General features: G+C 36.8%; 2 protein-coding genes across 3 annotated transcripts; both read left to right on the plus strand.

Annotated features, from left to right (window-relative positions):
• Positions 1 to 515: 515 nt before the first annotated feature.
• psmc1b (proteasome 26S subunit, ATPase 1b) lies at positions 516 to 8,404 on the plus strand. Of its 2 annotated transcripts, none has more exons than XM_067417220.1 (11): positions 516 to 582; positions 2,289 to 2,342; positions 2,427 to 2,523; positions 2,597 to 2,721; positions 2,878 to 3,063; positions 3,534 to 3,662; positions 4,871 to 4,967; positions 5,052 to 5,241; positions 5,559 to 5,710; positions 7,850 to 8,004; positions 8,127 to 8,404. In XM_067417220.1, exons 1-11 carry the CDS (start codon positions 580 to 582, stop codon positions 8,259 to 8,261), a joined length of 1,323 nt encoding a protein of 440 aa, XP_067273321.1. In that variant the 5' UTR covers positions 516 to 579; the 3' UTR covers positions 8,262 to 8,404. The 2 variants fall into 2 exon arrangements, with proteins under 2 accessions (XP_067273321.1, XP_067273322.1); XM_067417221.1 differs by lacking the exon at positions 516 to 582 and adding an exon at positions 1,451 to 1,672.
• Positions 8,405 to 11,809: 3,405 nt separating this feature from the next.
• Positions 11,810 to 22,058, plus strand: calm1b (calmodulin 1b). Its single transcript, XM_067417219.1, has 6 exons — positions 11,810 to 11,937; positions 15,368 to 15,398; positions 15,485 to 15,628; positions 20,009 to 20,115; positions 20,245 to 20,380; positions 21,139 to 22,058. Exons 1-6 carry the CDS (start codon positions 11,935 to 11,937, stop codon positions 21,165 to 21,167), a joined length of 450 nt encoding a protein of 149 aa, XP_067273320.1. The 5' UTR covers positions 11,810 to 11,934; the 3' UTR covers positions 21,168 to 22,058.
• Positions 22,059 to 22,430: the final 372 nt, after the last annotated feature.

Below are 22,430 nucleotides of genomic sequence, written 5' to 3' on the forward strand. Positions count from 1 at the left end.
ATGATGATACCTACCAATATTTGGGTACACAAGATTTAAATTTTATTCAGCAAGGATGCAATAAAATTCTAAAGCCACAGTAAAGACATTTATATTGTTACTTTTTTTAAATGCTGGTTTTCACAAAATAATGGATAAGGATGGATCATTCAGTTATGTTAGTCTATAATAATATCTGAATTTCACAATATTACTGTTTTACTGTATTTTAACCAATTAAATACAGCCTTGGTAAGCATAAGAGACCCTCAGACTCTCTCAAACTATTTTTATTTTTTATCTTTATTATTTTAATTATTCCAAACATTTGACCGTTAGGCAACTGGCTACCTGCCTGATTGAGCTGTCGGACTCTGTCATACCCTACTACAGCTAATATGGCCCCCCCTGATAGGGTTAATATTGTTTATAAAACGTTTTGGCAATGTTAAATTATTAATGTGTTGGCTCTTGCTAAAGGCCAGTCTCCAGTAGTAAATGAACAAACGCGTTTTTCGATCGTTTTTTTTTTTTTGGCTTCTTTTATTCTGTCAGTCTATCCGTAGTGACGTTTATTTTGAGCGACAACCGGTGGTGATAATGGTGAGTGAGCCAGCAGTTTATTTACCAAAATCATTGTTTAAATAGTTTCCTTTCTGTAATTCTGCGATGTGCAAATATAAATTGTAAAAGCTGTGTAAATGGGCGCATGAATGGTGTGTCGTAACTCCCTGCTAAATACCTGTTTTTACATCGATGAATTAACAACACAATAATCATCCTCTGAAGAGGTTTTAATCGCGCTACTGTCACTCTACTTACCCGCATGCAATGTCAACTTGCAGGCAATTTAAAGTGACACGATATTGTTTTTCTTCTTCTTCCTTTACATTTAAAGTGGTCAGAGAACAAGTCTTCTTGGACAGTTTTTGTCATCATATTGGGTATTTAATCTACATATAATGATATTTCAAGTGTTTTGCATATGTAAGGTTTAAAATGCTTGTCTTATTCATTTTAATCATTGTAAAGTCCCACTTAAACATGTATGCATTTCACTGCTTTAAATATAAAATATCAAGCATTGCAAACTGATGATTCTGAATACAGTACAATAATTCTAGAATTAAAACTAGAATTAAGTTATGCTGAATTAGAATTAAGTAATTTTAGTGGATGTATAAAGTCAGATCCTCAAGTTTATACATTATTATTAATATTTATTTTGTTATTATTATTATCATCGATACATTAAATCAATCTGACTTAAGTAAAATGCTACATACAATAAAAAATTATCTAAAATCATGGTATGTTTCAATATAATAACTATATTGAAAAACATACAGTCTTGATGTTTCTGGAATTACAAAATTAATTTTTGACAAATGTACTTATTGACACTCCTAGCTTCTGTTAGTAATACATTTACAGTATTTGTGTTTTTAAAAGATGTCTCTTGATTTAGAATGAGATTCAGAAATCAGATGTCTCTTGATTCAGAAATCAAACATTCATTTGATTTCTGAAGGATCATGCATTTCTTAAAAGCACAAGCCAGACCCACATCAAGATGTTTGGTCTGGAAACTCACCATTGGCAGGGCTCACTCCGAGGGGCGGGATAAACGGTTGTCTTTCAAACTCCCTCTGCACGCAACTGGATAGAGCTGCAACCAACCAGAGCAACGAAGGTGAAGCGGAGCTAGTTGACAGATTAAAACTTTCACCGTATCCGGTTGGCAAAACTCTGAACACGTCTTCCCTTTTTAAGAATGACTTCAGTGGCGTTCTTCGTTCTTTTCTCAGAGAAAAGTTTAACTCCAAGTCTTCCAGAGTTGCGGTCAAAGCTGATTCGAAAGACCGACGTTCACCAGCTTCTGTGTTTACTAGTAACTCTGACGTCATTATGTTAAGCCCCGCCCACCAACTCTAAACACAATGTGATTGGCCTATAAATGAAGTACACGATTGAGTTTGGCGTTTACAGCTCAATACTGTATTGAGAGTTGCTAAGCGATACTTGCGGCAGATTAGATTTGCTGACATTAGGGTGCGTCTAGATTTCTAGGCTAGGATCATGTGACACTGAAGGCTGGAAAATGCAGCTTTGCTCACAGCAATAAATGGCATTTTAAAATGTATAAATAAGCAGTTATTTTAAATTGTACTAATGTTTCACAATTGTATATTTAAACAATACTGTATCTTGTACATTCATCAAATACATATATTTATTTCTAAAACATTGAAATTGTTCCGGACCGGTAGTGTTATATGAATATTATACATGAATCTTTCTCAACGCAGGGCCAGAGTCAGAGTGGAGGACACGGACCAGGAGGTGGAAAGAAAGATGATAAGGTGACCAGAATAACATGGATATTTTAAAATGGCATCATCCAGATGTTTTTCCTTATTTAATGATTCCATCTATCATCATAATAGGACAAAAAGAAGAAATATGAGCCGCCCATTCCATCTAGAGTGGGCAAGAAGAAAAGGAAGTCCAAGGGCCCTGATGCTGCTAGCAAACTGCCATTAGGTAAAAGAAGTGACCTCTACTGTCGAACTCAGGAGGATCTTGTGGTTGCTTATCCGATTTTCTCTCGATATAGTCACCCCTCATACACAGTGCAGACTGAAGCTCCTGAAGCAGGAGAGAATTAAAGATTACCTCCTGATGGAAGAGGAGTTCATCAGAAACCAGGAGCAGATGAAACCTCTAGAGGGGAAACAGGAGGTGCACCATCTCTCTCTCTCTCTCTCTCTCTCTCTCTCTCTCTCTCTCTCTCTCTCTCTCTCTCTCTCTCTCTCTCTCTCTCTCTCTCTCTCTCTCTCTCTCTCTCTCTTTTGTTGGTCTGTCCTTTACTGATGTTTCTGTTTTCTCTCTTCTTAGGAGGAGAGGTCAAAGGTCGATGACCTCAGGGGGACCCCTATGTCTGTGGGGACCCTGGAGGAGATCATTGATGACAATCATGCCATTGTCTCCACGTCTGTGGGCTCAGAGCATTATGTCAGCATCCTTTCGTTTGTTGACAAAGATCTGCTGGAGCCCGGCTGTTCCGTCTTGCTCAATCACAAGGTCAAATATCTGCCCCAACAATCAGGTTTTAATATAAATAAATAGAATGAATCTTTCAAACTTTATTATTGACAATTATAATAAACATCTATTCTAAAGTAGTATAGTTTAAACTGCAAAACAAGTATTTTTTTGTAAAAATTGAATAATACCTGAAGCTTAATCAATTTACTTAAGAAGCAACACTTTCTATGATATTAACACTTGATTTCTTAGGTGAAATTGTTGTTCTACATTTTACAAGCAAGTTTAAAAACATAGGCAAAATATTACTATATTTAAGCTACAATCTATGAAAACAATTCTTATATCTTATTCGGTGTGGCTTCATGTAAATGTATCTTGTTTTATGGAATTTTGGAAAACAAGTAAAAAGACTAATACAATAATTTTTTTGTATGCTTTCCTGTATCTAATTCTGCATGCCGAACATTGGTAGATTGACCTATAAAATGGGATGTTGTTTAAAGGTCCATGCTGTCATTGGAGTGCTGATGGACGACACAGACCCTCTTGTTACAGTCATGAAAGTGGAGAAGGCTCCGCAAGAGACATACGCGGACATCGGTGGACTGGACGGTCAGATACAGGAAATTAAGGCAAGTTAAAGACAAATCTTTATTAGATTGAAGACCAGACATATTTACTTGTGTGAAAGCAACATACAAAATTGTATTTTGCCCTCTATTTAGCTGCTCCATGTCAACCTTTCTCACTTGTTGTGACAACTAACTAGTTATGCCACTATCACACCATACACACACTTTTTAAACTTTTCTTTATTTACCCATTTGTTGAGACATGCGTGATGTTAGTACACATTTCCCACAAAAACCATACTGCTAGGTATAAAATTTACTTAGTGTACAAGTGTACCTTTTAAAGTAAGCTAATATTTACTGCTATTCTACTTTCTGTAGACTCCCTGTAATCCCGGTAACAAAATAACAATATTTAGTGTGAAAACTGCTATTAAAATACATTTGAATTGACATCACAGTTTTACATTTATATTAAGAAATTAATAAATTTATATATTCAGCAAGGATACATTGAATTGATCTAAAGTCACAGTAAAGGCTTTTAAAATGTCACAGAATATTTCTATTTCAAATAAATGCTTCTCTTTTGAATTTGATTCATTAAAGAATTTGATGATACAACATTTAAATTTGAAGAAACATTTCTTGAGCATATTAGAATATTTTCCAAGAGTCATGTGACACTAATATTAAGTCTGAAGTAATGACGCTAAAAATTTTGTTCTGCACACAGAAATTTAAAATTAAAATTAAATTAAAAATATATTCAAAAGGAAAATAGTTTTAAATTATATTTTTTGATAAAAATTCCCAATATTACTATTTTTACTTTAGTTTTAAATCATATTTTTTTTCCTCTTTCAAAAACACAGTTTTGAACAATATGCAAAAATAAGTATTTTAAAATTATTTTCTAAATAAATAATTATTAATGCAAAATAATATTTTACAGATTATATTTTCATCATTTATGTTGTTTTTAGTACAGTGATAATATAGAAGCTGATTATTCCAATGTGTAATTTTGAAAACAACGTGTTTTTAATCTAGTGCTTAGCATTTTAGACACACAGTATGAGTGTCTTTTGGAAATATAAAAGGATGATGCCAAAAAATTGACAAAAATAGAGAAAAAGAGAGATCTCTTTATATAGGAAGAATTTTGCAAGGTAATAGACTTTTACATTATATACTTGGTAATGTTTATTTAGATAAAAATGAATCTATGCTTCTTACCATATGTTTTGGCTGTCACAATGATATAGGAGTCAGTGGAGCTGCCACTGACCCATCCGGAGTATTATGAGGAAATGGGGATCAAGCCTCCCAAAGGGGTCATTCTATACGGCGCACCTGGAACAGGTAAGTCCAACACCACTGTTTTTTTACAGTTAGCATGGGCATATGATCACAAATCTTGATCTGTTATATAATTCTGGGTGTCAGGTAAAACCCTCCTCGCCAAAGCGGTGGCCAATCAGACGTCAGCAACGTTTTTGCGTGTTGTTGGTTCAGAGCTGATTCAGAAGTATCTTGGCGACGGCCCTAAATTAGTGCGTGAGCTCTTCAGGGTGGCAGAGGAACACGCACCTTCTATCGTCTTCATTGATGAGATTGATGCCATTGGAACTAAGAGGTAGAGCAATATTACGAAGAAATATTTTTTTGAAAGGTCACCTATAGGTTTACTTTTCAATGCATCCCCCCCTTTAATAGGTTTGTGCAGGAAGTAAGACTGGAATTACTGATGACTTGTTCTAGGCAGATCAGAATCGATTCTTTCTTTTAGGAGGCGATACGTTTATCCTACGCTTTGATCTTTGAAACTTTGCGGACCTTTTACATTCACAAACAGCTATATTACACACTACATTAAATGTAATCCTTGAAAAAGCATAACAAGGCATTTTAAAAGATACTGTGTCATGGTGTACCCTGAATACCTCTTTGCAGATACGACTCAAACTCAGGAGGTGAACGTGAAATCCAGAGAACCATGTTGGAACTGCTCAACCAGCTGGATGGCTTTGATTCACGCGGAGATGTAAAGGTCATTATGGCTACCAACCGAATAGAGACCCTTGACCCTGCTCTTATTAGACCGGGTAAGAAGCAACTGCAAACCGAGGCTATGATATTCAAAGCATATTTGTATTTTAGATGCACCCTCAAGCAGGGGTGTGAAGTAACGAATTACAAATACGTAGGCTACTGTAATTTAAGTCGTTACTTTTACTCCCTTATTTTCCCTCTGTATGTGGTCGATACATTCTTGTTTGAATTTTATTTTCTATTCATCAATGTGATTAGATAGGGAGAGAGTAATTGATCTCGTGACTCCCGTCAAATCAAATAACACATAGAAAACAAAACTTTTACCACAGAAGTAGATGGGACTGCTGTTAATCATCCTTCACCCTTCAAGCATTAATTCAATCGAGATATCAGCATCTTCCTCTAATTTGAAGAAACTTGTTAAGGTAAATGACAGATTTCTGAGTACTAAAGGGTCTGAAATTTGGTGCGAGGTTGCGGGTATCAATGTTAATACAATGTTTCAGCACTCAAATAAATGACTTGTTGCGTCAAGTGGTTGCCCACAACTATACAGTATTGAGCAATTTTTACAAATTACAATTTAGTTATATGAACAAGAAATTCAAGTAAGGCTGACAATTAATTTTAGTAAATACAAACCATTTGAATGTGTCACTGTTACATAATATTTATTTGTGCAGTTTACTTAATAATGTTATGTTCAATTTGTAAAAGTTTATTATGTAAGGTGAGCAAATTTATCAATTTAATTTACCTTTAAAACTTTTAAATAACAAAAAGGATATTTTTTGAAATTAAATGCAAAAATAACTCATTGGACAAACTCAAATTTAATTGAGAGCAGGAATTTTATCCAATTAATTTATGTATAAGTGCCCACAGCCTAAACACAGGCCCTACTCTTCTGCATAACATAAACAAAATTACAGAAACTCATCAGTATCCAGCATAACTGAACATTAAACACTAACAAAAACTAACAACTTCTTTACCTTTACTGAAAAACACATAAAATAACACTTGAATCCCTAAATTTACTCTCCTAACGCAGTCACTTGCAAAGCATGCTGGGGACTACAGATCCACTGCACAGTTAGTTATGTCAGTACAAATATTTTATGTAGTTTTAACAAATGAATTAAAGAAACATCAGTTTTAAATATATTAGTTTGATTGAACACAACTAAATTAAGTTGAGACAAAATTAGATATTTTTAAGTAAAGTGGACAGATGGTCATATTTATGAAGCGGCAGAATAATTTTTTTTCAGTGAGTGTTAATTGCTCCTGCAAGTGCCAAGTTCACAATGCTTGGAATTGTCACTATTTATTTAATTTACATCTAGAGAGTGTCGCGATCTGCACTTACGCATCTCTCCCTCGCACACGTCCTGTAATAGACGGCAGCTCATTGACTCTTGATGAGTGTAGTATGAGTGCATGATGCATGCTGTAAAAAAGTTTGTTGGGGGTTATTATGAAGTTTAAAGCTCAGGGGGAAAAGGAGACAGGAACGCTCCACGTACGTTTCCACTGCAGTAACTTTCCCCAGAAACTAGGGACTTTGGGGTGCTACTCGTGTTTCGACCGCAGGAACCGGGGGCTAAATAAAGTTCCTGGTAAAAATTTCCCCCTCAGAAAGTCCTTGCTCGCGAGGTAGTACTTTTTCAAAGCTCAGGAACTTTCGTGGGTGGGACCTGGGTGCTGAACCTGCTGATTGGTTTTAAACAGTAAAATGTTTGCCACTAAAAAAATGATACCCCTTATTTAATATTCTCGGAGGAGGGGTTTATGTAGATATTGGAGTTAGTGATGTCAGCTATCATAGAGGAATGTCTGTTGTCCCTACCGGTCGTTTGCTGTCATCCTTAGAAATTGATTTCTTTAAAAGCAAATATCTCCCTTTGCTTTAAACTTTGAACATTGTAACTTTGCAAATGTTGTTTATGCTCAAACAGTAACATTACACACTAGCTAAAGTTAGAAAAGTGAAATTGTGTTTTACCGCCCTTTTAATTCAAACAATTAAAGGATCGTGTTTGTTGGCTCGTGGGTCTTTGGTTGGACAAGTAATTTTTACTCTCTTCATTTTTTAGAGAAGTAATGGTACTTTTACTAGAGTATATTTTTTTAAGTACTTGAGGCATTTTCATGTCTAATCCTCCAACCCCTCCACCCCACCCCAGGTCGCATTGACCGTAAGATTGAGTTCCCGTTACCAGATGAGAAAACCAAAAGAAGGATCTTCCAGATTCACACCAGCAGAATGACTGTGTCTGAGGATGTGAGCTTGGACGACCTCATCCTGGCTAAAGATGACCTTTCAGGAGCCGATATTAAGGTATGTTTATGGGCTTGCCAGTATTTTAGTTGATTTTAAAGTGTTGCAGAAAGCTCTGCTGCCCTCTTGTGTTGTTTCAGATGAATTATGTTATCTTATCTCTTGATTTCTTGTCTCTTCAGGCCATCTGTACAGAAGCAGGGCTCATGGCCCTCAGAGAACGCAGGATGAAAGTCACCAACGAGGACTTCAAGAAATCTAAAGAAAATGTTTTGTATAAGAAGCAGGAGGGCACCCCCGAAGGCCTCTATCTCTAATCTTCCTCCAGTTTTCATTTCTATGTAAATATGAGTGTGACACACATTGAGTACATATTTGGTTAAAATATATGCGTGTTTTTGTCTGCCAGTTTTTTTTTTTTTTTTCATTCATGTGATCTGAAAATAAATGCTAGAGCTGGATGAGAGATTTGATTGGCTTGTTTCTTTTTCTTAGCCCTCATAAGGTGATTTATGGGATATGTGCTTGTGTGCTTATGCTCACCAAGGCTGCATTTATACTGTAAAAAAAAAAACAGTAATATTATATACTTTTTCAGCATCATTACTCCAGTCTTTAGTCTCACGATCCTTCAGAAATCAAACTTCTCTTACATTATAAATTAAACTAACATTTGGTCATTGGTGAATACAAGTATAATTTCTTTATTTTTATTTCTATATTTTATATAGAAACTTTTTTACCCCAAACTTTTGAATGGTAGTGTGTCACACTTTCTTCAAAAATATAAAGCAGCACAACGGTTTTCAACATTGATAATAATAATAAACGTTTCTTGAGCAGCAAATCATCATATTTGAATGATTTTTTAAGGATCATGTGACACTGAAGAAGTAATAATCAGCAAGTAATGATGCTGAAAATCAGCTTTGCCTCACAGGTGTAAATGACATTTTAAAAGATATTAAAACAGTTATTGTAAATTGCAATATGTCGGAATATTTATAAAAAGTTTCAGGTAATCAGGTAAAACCTACATTATGGGGACAAAATGTTCCCACAAAGATGGCAATATCCAAAATCCTTGTCCTTGTTGGGACATCTTTTGGTTCTCATGAGGAAAACAGCTTATAAATCAATTATGAAGAAAGTTTTGATGGGTAGGTTTAGTGTAGGGGGATAAAATACATTATGTCTATGGAAAGTCTCCATAAAAAGTGAAAACACAATGTATGTGTGTGTGTGTGTGTGTGTGTGTATACAATACATTTTAGATCTTTTTCTTTTCAGAAAAGAAACTGTTGCTTTTAATGTTCTAGTTTTTTATTCATTTTAATGTTCTTGGAATTCAATTTCAAGGAATTTTACTGAAAATCTGTTCTCCTGAACTTCATTATCTTAATCAGAAAGTCATAGTCTCCGCCTGCAGAGAAAGCATATCCTCAGAGATAGGGACGATTAATTTCCCTTCCGTAGAGGTTCTGCTAATTATTAGACTACTAAAGTGTCTTTTCTCCTGCTTGACTCTGCAGAGACTGGCGTAATTAAAGCAGCGTTTTTAGATTATTCTCATCTCAATCTCTGTTCTCTGTTCCGTTTAATTATATAAAACAACCTTATCTGGGTGTGCAGCTCGTATTTGTCCAAGGTAACTGTTTTAATACATTACTAAATATTGCATATTATTATTATACCTTTTTAGGAGTGCTACTGTTGGCTATATAAAATGTTTTAATTCCACCAGGAAGACAGTTTTCCTCGATTCAGTTCTATTTTGAAGACTCCATTCGTCATTGACCCCTGCAAAGCAGCATGAAGAGTGATGAAAATGCTTCCTTGATGTAAAGGAGCAACTAATGAAAGTCTCCAGTCAGCAGAAAGCAGTCAGTCTGCGGCCATTCACGGGATCTGCACTCTCCTTAAATCATTCGCTGCCTCCACATCAATGCACATTCAGCAAGCAGAAACTAGCTCACGTGGACCAAAAAGCTTTATGCCCTTAGCGGTTTCACAGATGCTAAGCTTGTTCATGACACACATCTTACAGGTTAGTATAGGGTTATCTGTGAGCCTTCACACTATTCACACCAAGGACACTAGGTGTCGTGTTTGCACAGTTTAGTAGTTGTTGGCAATTTTCTTTTACTGTCTATGGTTGGCAAGAGGTAACACACACACACACACACACACACACACACACACACACACACACACACACACACACACACACACACACACACACACACACACACACACACACACACACTAGTGCTGTCAAATCGATTAATTGAATCTAACATAAAAGTGTTTATAAGTGTTTATATAATATGTGTATATATATTTATATTTATAGCATTTATTGGCATTTTCTAACATTATAAATTAAATTCCCTTTTGATCAAATTATGAATAAAAACTTAATTTTTAACTAAATGATCAGTTCTGCTGAGGTAAATAAAACAAAATAAAAAAATTATAGTTGAAACCCCAATAGGGTTAAATCTAAATACAGGCGCACAGGTTTGTCCACTGCATTATAACATGATAAAACTTGAGTGGAGGTCTACAGGTGATTCGCTCATGGGTTGTGCATTAGCCAATAGAAAGTCCTCAACAGTCAATGTGAGTAAAACCTGATACACTTCCTCTTTTTATAGAAAATATATACTGTAATGTGGTGAAATGTAAGTAAACGACCCAAAACACTAATATAATATCCTTAAATCAAAAAAAGAAAATCTAAGATTTTTATTTTATTTTTATGGATTTCTATTATGTGCCGTTGCCTGGTGCAATGCAGGTCTAGGGCGGCCAATAATGCCCCCCTTAACATTGTGTATAATATTGCAGGTCCGCGTCAACCAATCAGGTGCTCCGTAACAAACCGACACCATGAATCCTCTAGCGGAGGAAAATCCACACTGTCCTTCCGCCTGAAGAAACTAGGGCCACACACATCACTTGAGCATGTCCTTCAAAAAAAGCAGCAACATTAGCGTTTATTCAATAATTATCTAATAATGGCATTCAGGGTTTAATAAGATTGTGCAAACAACAGAATATTCTATTATATTGCATACACATACGCATGAATTAACTTTGATGCTACAGTTCTTGTGATATTATTAACCAATTAGGTTCCACAGACTTCTTCTGGATAATTAATTAATCTCTGAGAATGACCTGAACACAACAAGCATTTGTTTAACAGAAAATTGTTTAACAGTTATGAACGTAATATATGCAGCAGTTAAAATACGTAATAAATAATAATTCACTCATTTATAATCCATATGAGTCCTGGAAATGAGAGAGAGAGAGAGAGAGAGAGAGAGAGAGAGAGAGAGAGAGAGAGAGAGAGAGAGAGAGAGAGAGAGAGAGAGAGAGAGAGAGAGAGAGAGAGAGAGAGATGATTTAAACTGGCCTCCCAGTTAAAACCAAACCCCTTTAAAACCAGCGTTTTAATAACTGGGAAATAACTGGAAAATAACTCCACACATCTTCTCTATAGGTGTCAAATGTATATGTATCATGATGGAAAATTCATTAATCTATGACTGTAAATCACAAAACGAGCAAGTTTGTCAAACTGTGATTGAGTGGAACTTCTTCAACAGTTAGTCTCACATTCTTTAAAACAGGGAGCAGGGCTTAATAGTGTGCAAATATGTATTGTTTGGCACGGACTTGTATAAATCCATCACCCTAATGCTGAAATATTTCAACAGGACAAAAAAATAAAACAGTTTACTGCATCGGCGTGCTGGTAGTGGCGTTTCGGTCGGTCTCTAACGGCGCATGTCATTGGTTGAGAGGAAAAGGCAGGGCCGCTCCGCGCGCACTGAGTCAGGAAGTGAGTGGCGGATGAATACATGTGCACTTCTCACCGAGTCCACACACAGCCAGAACCGCACCAGTACACGCGCATTCCGGAGAGACCTTCGTTTAGTTTAGTCTGGAGATTATCATCATCCTCTATTCCCTACAAACATGGTACGTAATATTTAATGTTATATACTGTTTGATGCAGTAACTCTAATTGTCTACCCGCAGCAAATTAGTCTCGAAATAGGCTTTTCATTAAAGCGTTGTCACTTTCCGAAATAATTTACTATAAAAACGATCATATTTTAAACATTACGCTTAGTTTAATTAACTTCCCTGGGGTGTAACTTAGTTTAGCGATGCAACAGTCGGAGTGAAGCCTGAATCTACAACTGCGCAATTCTTACATCCTTTATCTTACATACGGGTTACACACATCAAATGGTGTGGATGCCATGCATTATTATTATTGTTGTCTATTATATCATACAATAGGACTCTTTAGATCAACATGGCAGCACACTGGAAACCTGTAGTTGTGAGATTTTAATTAGACAGGTCAGTGTTTAGGGGGTCGAGGGTCAGTAGGCTGGGTTGATAAGGATGTTTATGTTTGATATGCTTATGTTTATGTGAAATATGATGGATGGGACATGATGAAGATGATTGTAGATGTGTCTCAGATGGGGATGTGGAGGATGTGTCTCCGCCACCGTCAGTTGCATCATCTATCTCCCTCTATACCCTCTCTAAAGACTGAATTACAACAGCTTGGTCAGTATTTCCCATCTAAAACCACTTTACAGACATTTAAAGGCCTCACTAATGACAGGCAGTATTTTTTTAACCAAACCACAATGTTGCGTGGACTAAAAGGTTGTAGGCTTATGGTTATGGGTGCCCAGTTTCCTGTATTTTCTCTGTAGTCACTGTAGCTTATGCAAATAAAAGGTGTGTCGTTGTGAAATGTCTGTCATCTAGCTTTTTTGTTGTTTGTTGAATCTGAGAGGTATTGTTTGGCTTTTCATGTGTGATGTAATTGTGGTGCATCCTAGAAAACCAGAACTTGATGGAGTTTTTTTTTATTATTTTATATATATATTTTATAACATTGTTAGTTAATGTTAGTCTACATCATCTAGGTACAACTTAGTAATGTATTAGTAAATGTTGAAATTGTCATTAATAAATGCTCTAGAAGTATTTTCATGCCAAATTTAACCATATAAGTGTTGTATTTTGTACTGAAAATCTCATGTGTCTCACATATCAAAGTCTGAAAGATTCTCATTCAAATTCATATTTATAATACTCTTAAACTCGTACTGTACATCACCAATTTTGTCTATTTGCATTTCTTCTTTTGGAGAAAATTTTCATCTAAGCTGTGAAAGACCAAACTCTGAGCAATAAAGGTTTTCCCTGGAGTTTTGTCCGTACGGCTTAAGTGTTTCATGGCTAGTTTGGTTTATTGTAGTCGGTTTGATTTCTTTATTAGATTTGTGTGTGTTCTAATAAGGAGGGAAAGCATCTGGAAGAGACAGCTGTCCTGGGTGAGGTTATGATGTAATGTTCCCTGAAACTCATGCTTTATGTGTTGGGACTCTTGAGGATTATGCTGTGTATACTGACCTACATTCATTTGCCTGAACGTTTTTAATAAGCGATAGAACCGTGTTTTAGACAAACACATCTCAGCGCAGATGGGTGACCGTAGTGTCACAGCACAGTAAGTACAGCCGACAGGGTTCATTCGTGCAGTTTCTGTACCCTGTGGGGTTCAAGAGAGCCTTCAGGTGTGTGTGATAGAAAACAGAGGAGAAAAAGGTCAAATTTCACAGGGTTCGGTTTGCGTCTTAGTTTTGTGGTCACGTTTTCTGTAAATGCATCGCTATTAGGTGCAATGATTTGGAAATTTTGGGGCTGGAACAAATGTGATATTTTGTACCTGTGATACTAAATTGAAATTGATTGCAAAAATGCATTTTTCAGAAAGCCAACTCAGTCCTTCACTAAAGAGTGTGTGTGTGTGTGTGTGTGTGTGTGTGTGTGTGTGTGTGTGTGTGTGTATATATATATATATATATATATATATATATATATATATATATATATATATATATATATATATATATATATATATATATATATATATATATATATGAATCTTGTTTCCACCACTGAATTAAAAATATTTAATTATGAATTTCAGTTCTGATTTTTGTTCTTTTTAGAATTGTGATTCAGGAAATTAAGAGGAGAAAAAAAAGTCAAAATGTCAAAATGTGCACATTTAAATCCTGCAATTTTTTACGTAATTTCTCAGAATTGCATAATTTCTCTCAATTCTTATCTTTTTTTATTATACGGTGGGTTCCATATGTAATAGATTTTTATTTATTCATATTTCACATTTATTTATGTCAATATTAAATTTCAATATTAATATTTGAATTTAAAATATAAATATATGTTAATAATTAATATAGGCTAATTATTTGACTTTAAAAAATGAAACCAGTATATTTTACATAGTCGATAAGTGTTGAAAAGGGAACTACTAGCTCTGTTTATCGCACTTCTATGGCACAAATGTTGGTTAATTAAAATGGCCAAACATTGGTCGAATATTGACCTGGTCAATAATAGTTCAGTAGTTTCTGCCAAAGATTATCATGGCAACTGTTTGAAAAAAGTACTAATTCCACTATTAAATGCCTGTTACTGACATATATAAACAGGTTTAGAAAAAAAAAGCATGTTGAACATTTTGGGAATTGTAGGGTCCTTGAGCACCTGCTTAAGTGTGCATGTTTGCAATGGCTTTATCGACCTACAACCACTGCTTTCCATTTATCGGCCATTATAAAAGAGGAACGTTTCAGACAGCGGGACAGACAGTCATCTGCGGCTCACGCTGGATGGCAGAGAGTCCCAGAGCAGCTGCGTCTCTTCCTCTGCTGCGGCGTCCCATCCCCCAGGAGGAGGGTGATGGAGGTTGCCTGGGTATTGGGCACATGGGCATGAGGAATGAAATGAGCCGTTCAGCTGGCAGCAGAAAGACTGTTATCAATGTATCTGCCAGTGACTCTTGTGTGGCCCAAGTCACAAGTCAGTGCATGTTATATGTCATGTCATATGGCTGCTTAATGCGTTAAGGAAGTAGAATAATTAGTGTGATTGAAAGGATGGCTGTGTGTTCCTCTTTCTTCGGCCCATTAGCCCCACTCCTCCCCTTCATAATGTGGGTTATTTGTTTTCCTAGCAGCTCTTATCCACTTTAGCAAGCTCTTGAGACTCATACAGCAAGCTTTTCCCTCCTCGCTGTTAACCAAAGGCCTGGATTATTGGTCCTGTAATCTGATGCCACTGTATAAAGTGTTTTTGTTTGGCTGTCACATGAAATCTAAAAATGCATTTGCACAAACTTTTCATGCTATAAGTTTTACATTATCAGTTCGGTTTTTGTATAATGGCAAACGATAGGGCTCTTCTTGGTGTATAGAGATGTGTTACATTATTTTATTCTTTTTACCAAATGTGTGTTTTCTGTCTCCTTAGTAACCAGCATCTTTTTTTTTCTTTCTTTGATTTGTAGGCTGACCAGTTAACAGAGGAGCAGATCGCAGGTGAGAGTTCATGCATGTAATCAGATGACTTTGATATGTGTATTTGGAAGCATACACTGAATGCAACCACTGTTTTCTTATTTCAGAGTTCAAGGAGGCTTTCTCCTTATTCGACAAGGATGGTGATGGCACCATCACGACCAAAGAGCTGGGCACGGTCATGCGGTCGCTGGGTCAGAACCCCACGGAGGCAGAGCTGCAGGACATGATCAATGAGGTGGACGCTGATGGTGAGCGGGTTTGAAAGACATTGAATTACATTGACCATCTATTTGTTTTTGCATTTGAACTAAATATCTAATTTAAAGGGATAGTTCACCCAAAAATGAGAGAATTTCTCACCCTCAATTTCTAAACCTTTATAATTTGACTTCCGTTGTATTTTGTCCATGCTATTGAAGTCTGTGGCTACAATCAACTGTTTGATTACCCACATTCTTCAAAATATCATTTTCTGTGTTCAGCAGAAGAAAGAACGTCATACAGGCTTGAAACAGCTAGCCCTTTAAATGACACTCCCCACAAACTCATGTTGTTGTGTCTGACTGCTCAGAGGAACTGAGCGTGTTTGTTCAGAAAACCAGCCTACAAATGGCTTGCTTATAATTGGGTCAATGCAACGACACACATTTTTTTATCCAGATCTCTTCATTTATTTAAAGAGATTACATTATAAATACAATTTATAAAGTGGCAACAAGTCAAAAATGGCAGGGTGATGCAACTGTCCTAATATCATAATGAAGAAAAAAAGTGTAATTAGAACAGCTGAAGTGTAAAGCCGCCTTTCCACTGCGCACGACAAACGACAGCAGTTGGACCGGAAGTTATTCATCTGCTATGGAGAGTCGCACTGGGGCTACATCGGGTGTCGACCATCTGTAGATGCAGAATTTTCAGATCTGATTTGAATGCGTAATTTATTTTTTAATTTGAGCGATTACACCGTATGCGACACATCGACCGAATGGGATGTATTTTGTTCGGATCAGTGTGAGTTATTAATACTTTTGGTTTTAACTTTATCAGAAACATTGGGTTAAATATTTATTTCTTAATGTTGCCTGGCATCATTTTTTCACTCAAATTATTGCCGGTTATTTGTCCTATATGCGTTGCTGTTTATTGTTTGCATACATGTATAACCCATGTTGCCACACAGTTGTTGCCACAACTGCTACGTGGGGTCAAATTCCAACAGTCATGTCCAAATTTTGTTTTCAGTGAAAAGACGGCTTAAAAGTATAACCTTTAATAAATAGTTGGGCAGGAAATATTTTATTATTATTCCTCAGAAGGTAAATATATACAAGACATTATTAAAATAAAAAAACTTTTGTCTGTTAAATCAAAGTCATTTGGTCTTACTTACTTGCAGAAACTTGCAAATGGCTCTTTTTGGGTGGAAGCAAAAACAATGTTTTTGTGTATGTATCTTTAAAGGGATGGCTCACTTTAAAATTAAAATTCTGTCATCCTTTACTCACCCTCAAGTTTTTTTCAAACCTGTATGAATTCCTTTCTTCAGCTGAACACAAGGGAAGACTTTTTGAAGAATGTCAGTAACCAAACAGTTAAATGGAGCCATTGACTTCTATAGTAGGAAAAAAAAATACTATGGAAGTCAATGGTTCCAGTTAACTGTTTGGTTACTGACATTCTTCAAAATATCTTCCCTTGTGTTCAGCTGAAGAAAGAAATTCATACAGGTTTGAAACAACGAGGGTGAGTAAAGGTTGTCAGAATTTTCATTTTAAAGTGAACTATCCCTTTAAATGCAAAATGAGCTAGTGCTCCCCACCACGCTTTCTAGAAGAGGACGGAGTCTGTACAGTTCGTTCTTCAGATACTCTTGCAATTACAAAAGAAGAGAAATGGTATGAATCCATTTCCACTTAACGCATTTTGTTTTTGCATTCCACTGCAATACTTTTCTAGTATTTTCCATGTAATTGTACGCTAGACAGACACTGCCCAAAATCAACTGCAAGGTGTTATGAGTTTTCTGAATGTTAAACATCTTTTAAAGGGATAGTTCACCCAAAAATGTAATGTCTGTCATCATTTACTCACTCTAAACCTGTTCCAAACCTTTTTAAAATAATATATTTTGAGGAGTATGGGTTACCAAACATTTGATGGGCCCCAATGACTTCCATAGTATGGGAAAAAATATTATGGAAGTCAATAGGGTCCATCAAATGTTTGGTTACCAACATTCTTCAAAATTTCATCTTTTGTGCGCAACAGAAGAAAGAAACAGACTCATAGGTCTGGAACGACTTAAGGGTGAGTAAATGATGACAGAATATTCATTTTTGGGAGAAATATCCCTTTAACTTGAGCGCTGTGTTTTTAGAGCCCTGTTTCCTGCACAAGACGATGCAATGGCAACAATCAAACCGTCTAGTGCGTCTAGTTTACATAGAAAAGCGATGAAAAAATGCGCAGTGGAATCGAAAAATGCATTGATACAGCCAACAATTCAGATTGTTTATTACATATAGCTGAGACATTCTTGTGTTTCCACTAGCAAGGAGATAAACATGGTTAACTTTGTACATCTCACTCAGGGTAGGTTCTAATTCTAAGCTACCAAGGCAAATTCAATCACTATTTGTGGGTTGGGCCTGTTACATTGTGACATCTCAATGTATAGAGAGTGACTCATTTTAAGACACAAGTTTTGATTTGTGGGGAATAATATTATTTATCATTATAGGGTGCTTGTGTACACACACCTTCGACATACATTTATGTTCAAACGCCATGTAAAAGTGAAGTTTGTGTAATCGGCCCCCTTTTAAAAGATGCCTTTGCATATTAAATTGGCATAGCAATTTTGAAAAAAAAGTAAAAATACAACCTTCGCCTTTCATTTAAAGGCCCCGTTCAAAAGACTATTTTTTTTACACATCTGTCATTGGAGTAAGTACAGCCTGTCTGTGAGACCATTTAATCTCATCCACTCATCATTGTGACTCACTCAGCGCTCTCTCAGCAAGGAGTGACACCAGAAAACTCTCCTATCAGCCTCCTGTCAGGGACCTCTCAGACAGACAGACAGGCGAGATGGTGTGGGAGGATCAGCAAGCCGAGAGACTTCTAAATCCAGTCGGATTTGCAAGCCATTCTGTCGGTCTTCTTCGATCAGCGAATCGATAGGCCTGTGGGATGCAGCCTGCCTCTTTCCTGCCGTGACGTGATCTAGGTCAGACGGCAATAATGCGAGTAGTGGAAAATAAAAGTAATTGCATAATCCACTCTTTGTGTTCGTCATCTCGTTCCCACACACTCATCGAACTCAGTTGCTGGGAAACCAGGGAAGAACTTATTTTGAGAATCGACACTGGAAGTGACCTGGAAATGGCTGATTTCAGCACAATTGTGTCTTGCTGAGTGGTCCTTCTAGAGATGAATTGCGTTCCCCTTAGGTGCCTTTGAAAGACTGCTAATATGACTCAACATCCTGTGGCGATCAAAGTTCTTACAATTTTATCTGCCACTCTAAGAACGTGGCTTGTTGTACACGTTGGAAGAGTTTCACTCTTGCTGTTTTACACCACAGACCATTAAATCACCATGTGCTGCAACCCACAGGGCTGTCGGTTTCAAACCAGAGGCAAAGTTCAATGTCTCTTTTAGGCTGGCTAATCCTAGCCCAGTGGTTTCACACATCCAGTCAGTAATCCAGCCTGGTCTTCATTACAGCACACTTGACCTATTTCAGACCTCGATGAACATTAGACATGGTTTAGCTCTTTTATGGTCAGCTGCGGCTAGTCCATGCCAGCTGTAGGGATCTAGCCATGTCTCTTATATCACAGTAACCCTCTCAGCTTTTATTATTCACCACAGTCCCTCGAGGACTATCATCTCCTGCTAATCCAAAGTGAGTCACATGGTTTTTGATCTCTCTACAGTCATCTCTTTGATGGCCCGCTGGTAAACCGTGAGTGGCCACGGCCTGTCCTGGACACGGCTGCGGTTTACGTTCTGAGAGCTGGAGGTGTCATTATCCAATATATAAAGATCTTTAACTACAATTTTTCTGGACCTTAACTGTTGCGACACTTCAGTATAGAAGCCTTTTTCTCCCCGAGAGAAAAAGAGTTGCAGTCATAAGAAATGTTATCGTTTATGAGAAACATGTTCGTTCAGAGTTGTACATTTCTGGCAATTTTAAGATTTAAAGTTGCATTTGTGAGATGTAAAGTCACAATTACTTTATTTTTAATAAAAAATCTTGGCCATGCACACCAAGGACATTCAAGATATAGTTCTAAAAAATGTTCTAATTATAAAAGTCCAAAACTCTCAGTAATGACACAGAGGAATGATTTTTCCAGCTGATGAACAACAGCCAGTTGCTTGCTTGAGCATTTAATGAGGCATACAAAAAAAAACTGCAGTGCGTTCTTAGAATAAGCAGAACAATATTGTATGCTGGCGTGGACATTAATATAGTTTATTATTAATATAGTTTATAAGTAGCCTCTTGGTGTGAACAGGCCTTTACTCTGAGACAGGAAATGGTTTGTTATACATTGAGGTGAACATTCTCGTCAATACTTCTGTTTTTAATCAAATTTCACTTCCCTTTTTCTTAGGAAACGGAACCATAGATTTCCCAGAGTTCTTGACGATGATGGCAAGGAAAATGAAGGACACAGACAGCGAGGAAGAGATTCGCGAGGCATTCCGGGTATTTGACAAGGTATGTTTGAGCTGTAACTAATTTACTTGGCTCTTGTATGTTTATTACAGCCAAAATTGACTCAAACTTCAGAGTCACGGCAGCGAGGCCAAAGTTTTCCCACAACTTATATCGTCTTTTTCCTTCCAGGACGGTAACGGCTACATCAGTGCTGCAGAGTTGCGTCATGTCATGACAAACCTCGGTGAGAAGCTGACAGATGAAGAGGTGGATGAGATGATCAGAGAAGCTGACATAGATGGTGATGGTCAGGTGAACTATGAAGGTATGTTGCACTGTATTTCCTACAACATTCCTTTTTAAGTCATGTTTGTGTTTGGCTATTATGAAAGGCTTTTTTATAAAACAGTCTCGGTCCTTGATTCCGATTGGTTGAGCTACTTTCAAAGCTGTTGAAAATGACTAAACTTACAACTGAGACCTCTTAGCTGCTCTAAATACACTGTAAACCACAGCTTTTTGCTGTTCATCTATTCATCTGATAACTGAACTATAATACACCTACAACTATATCACTATTTTATAATCATAAAATGTTACGTTAAAATTGTTAAGTTTAGGAATTAAATATTGTATACAAATCAAACAATTTTCATGACATTTTGTTCAAAACAGCCTCATAATTAAAATTTAAAGCTCATAATTTCTTCATGATTCATTTAGACACATTACATTCCTTTAGAATATCATCTCTGCTGTTTAGTTTATTCATCTCCATGTTGGAATGACCAAAGTATCTTTTATTTCTAAGTTATCTGCGTCGAAAATTGCTCACATTTCCGCCATAATCGTACAGCGCACACGTGAAAGGCCTCCTTCTTGTTTTGCTGAAAGCGGAGCTTCTTGATTAGACTCGTATGAAAGCTATTTGGAAATGGGACGCTAATTGCCGTGTGAATTCTGCCTTCTCCTCTTGATTAAAAAATTAATAAGCCATTGAACAATTTAGCAGCTGGCTACACAGCGTGGCATTCGGCCAAAAGCAACTGCCTAATCTAATTTTCTTTCCATCTCTCCTCTCAGAATTTGTACAGATGATGACAGCAAAGTGAAGCCGCCTCCTTCTGCCGTGCCCTCTTAGAAGAGAAAAAAAAAATCAGTCAAATGTTTTACTTACCTCTTGGAAAAATGTTTATTTATTCATAATGTTTCTGTTTAAAAAATAATTGAATGTTAAAATAAAGTATCCTTCTGTCCACACAGAAAATAATGGAAAAAAGTCAAATATCTGCATGAAATGGTTAGTGATCCTGTCCCCAAAGATCAGTCTAGCAGTTATTCAAGAGAAACATAATCTGTAACTACCTTCAAACTGAAGAAGAACAGCATTTGGTGAACTCCTTAAGTTCCATCTGCTCTTGATAATGTTTGGGCTGGCCATCTTCCTTTTGTTCTCTTGGTTTTTTTTCTTCTGTTCTTCATGCATGCAGCTTGAGCCCGGAGCTCATTCTCCAGCCAATCAGAGCGTGCTGAGTCCACTGAAGTGTTGTATTGTGGGTTTTTGTAGTTAAAGAGGAACAACAAGTAGAGAGAAAGCTTGTAAATTCAAGTTTCGAGTGGAATGGGGCTTAAAGGTATTGCGGGGGATAAAAAGCAAAAGTCAAAAATGAAAAAAAAAAAAAAAAAATACAAAAAAAAAAAATGTTTCGAAAATGTTTGGCATGATTTCTTTTTTTATTTATCGTTTATTTTTTTGTTTCATTTACTTTCTTTTCTTGGACGGCCGTCTCCTCTGTGGTGTCTCGCACCATGATGGAGCTGATGGAGGGATGTTTGGAGGACTGTGGCTGAGCCTTCACTTTTCTTTATTCCTGAACGGTGAATTCTCCCCTGCGCCGCTTCTGCTGCGGGAGTTTGCACTCCACTCTTCAGTTTGCATTCATTCCAAGTTGTACATGCTACTGTTTTAATATTTTCTTCGAATAAAGTGACCATGTACTTTACGACTACCGCTCTTTGTTGTTCATGAAACCATCCTGTGGTTCAGATCCAGGTTTTCTTCTCTGCTCTCAGTCTGTCAACCATCCTGTTCGTGAGCTCAAATAGATCAGTGACGGCGCCAGACCACCTGTGTTCCAGCTAAATTACAGCTTCCTGTTGAGACGAAGCCATCAAACATTTAATAACCCGATCATCTGGGTTCGCTTCGAGTTTTCTTCTTTTCTCACGTGTCATTTCTACACCTCAACTTCACATATGTGGGCATGTATAGATGAAATTCTCTTTAGAATTGACCTGCATAATGCAAAGCTCCTAATCTTAACCGCCACCCACCCAGGAAGCAGGAGAGAGTCTCACGCGCCAAACCCACACGT

The sequence above is a fragment of the Pseudorasbora parva genome, chromosome 15 (assembly GCF_024679245.1).
Source record: "Pseudorasbora parva isolate DD20220531a chromosome 15, ASM2467924v1, whole genome shotgun sequence".
NCBI classification, from domain to species: domain Eukaryota; kingdom Metazoa; phylum Chordata; class Actinopteri; order Cypriniformes; family Gobionidae; genus Pseudorasbora; species Pseudorasbora parva.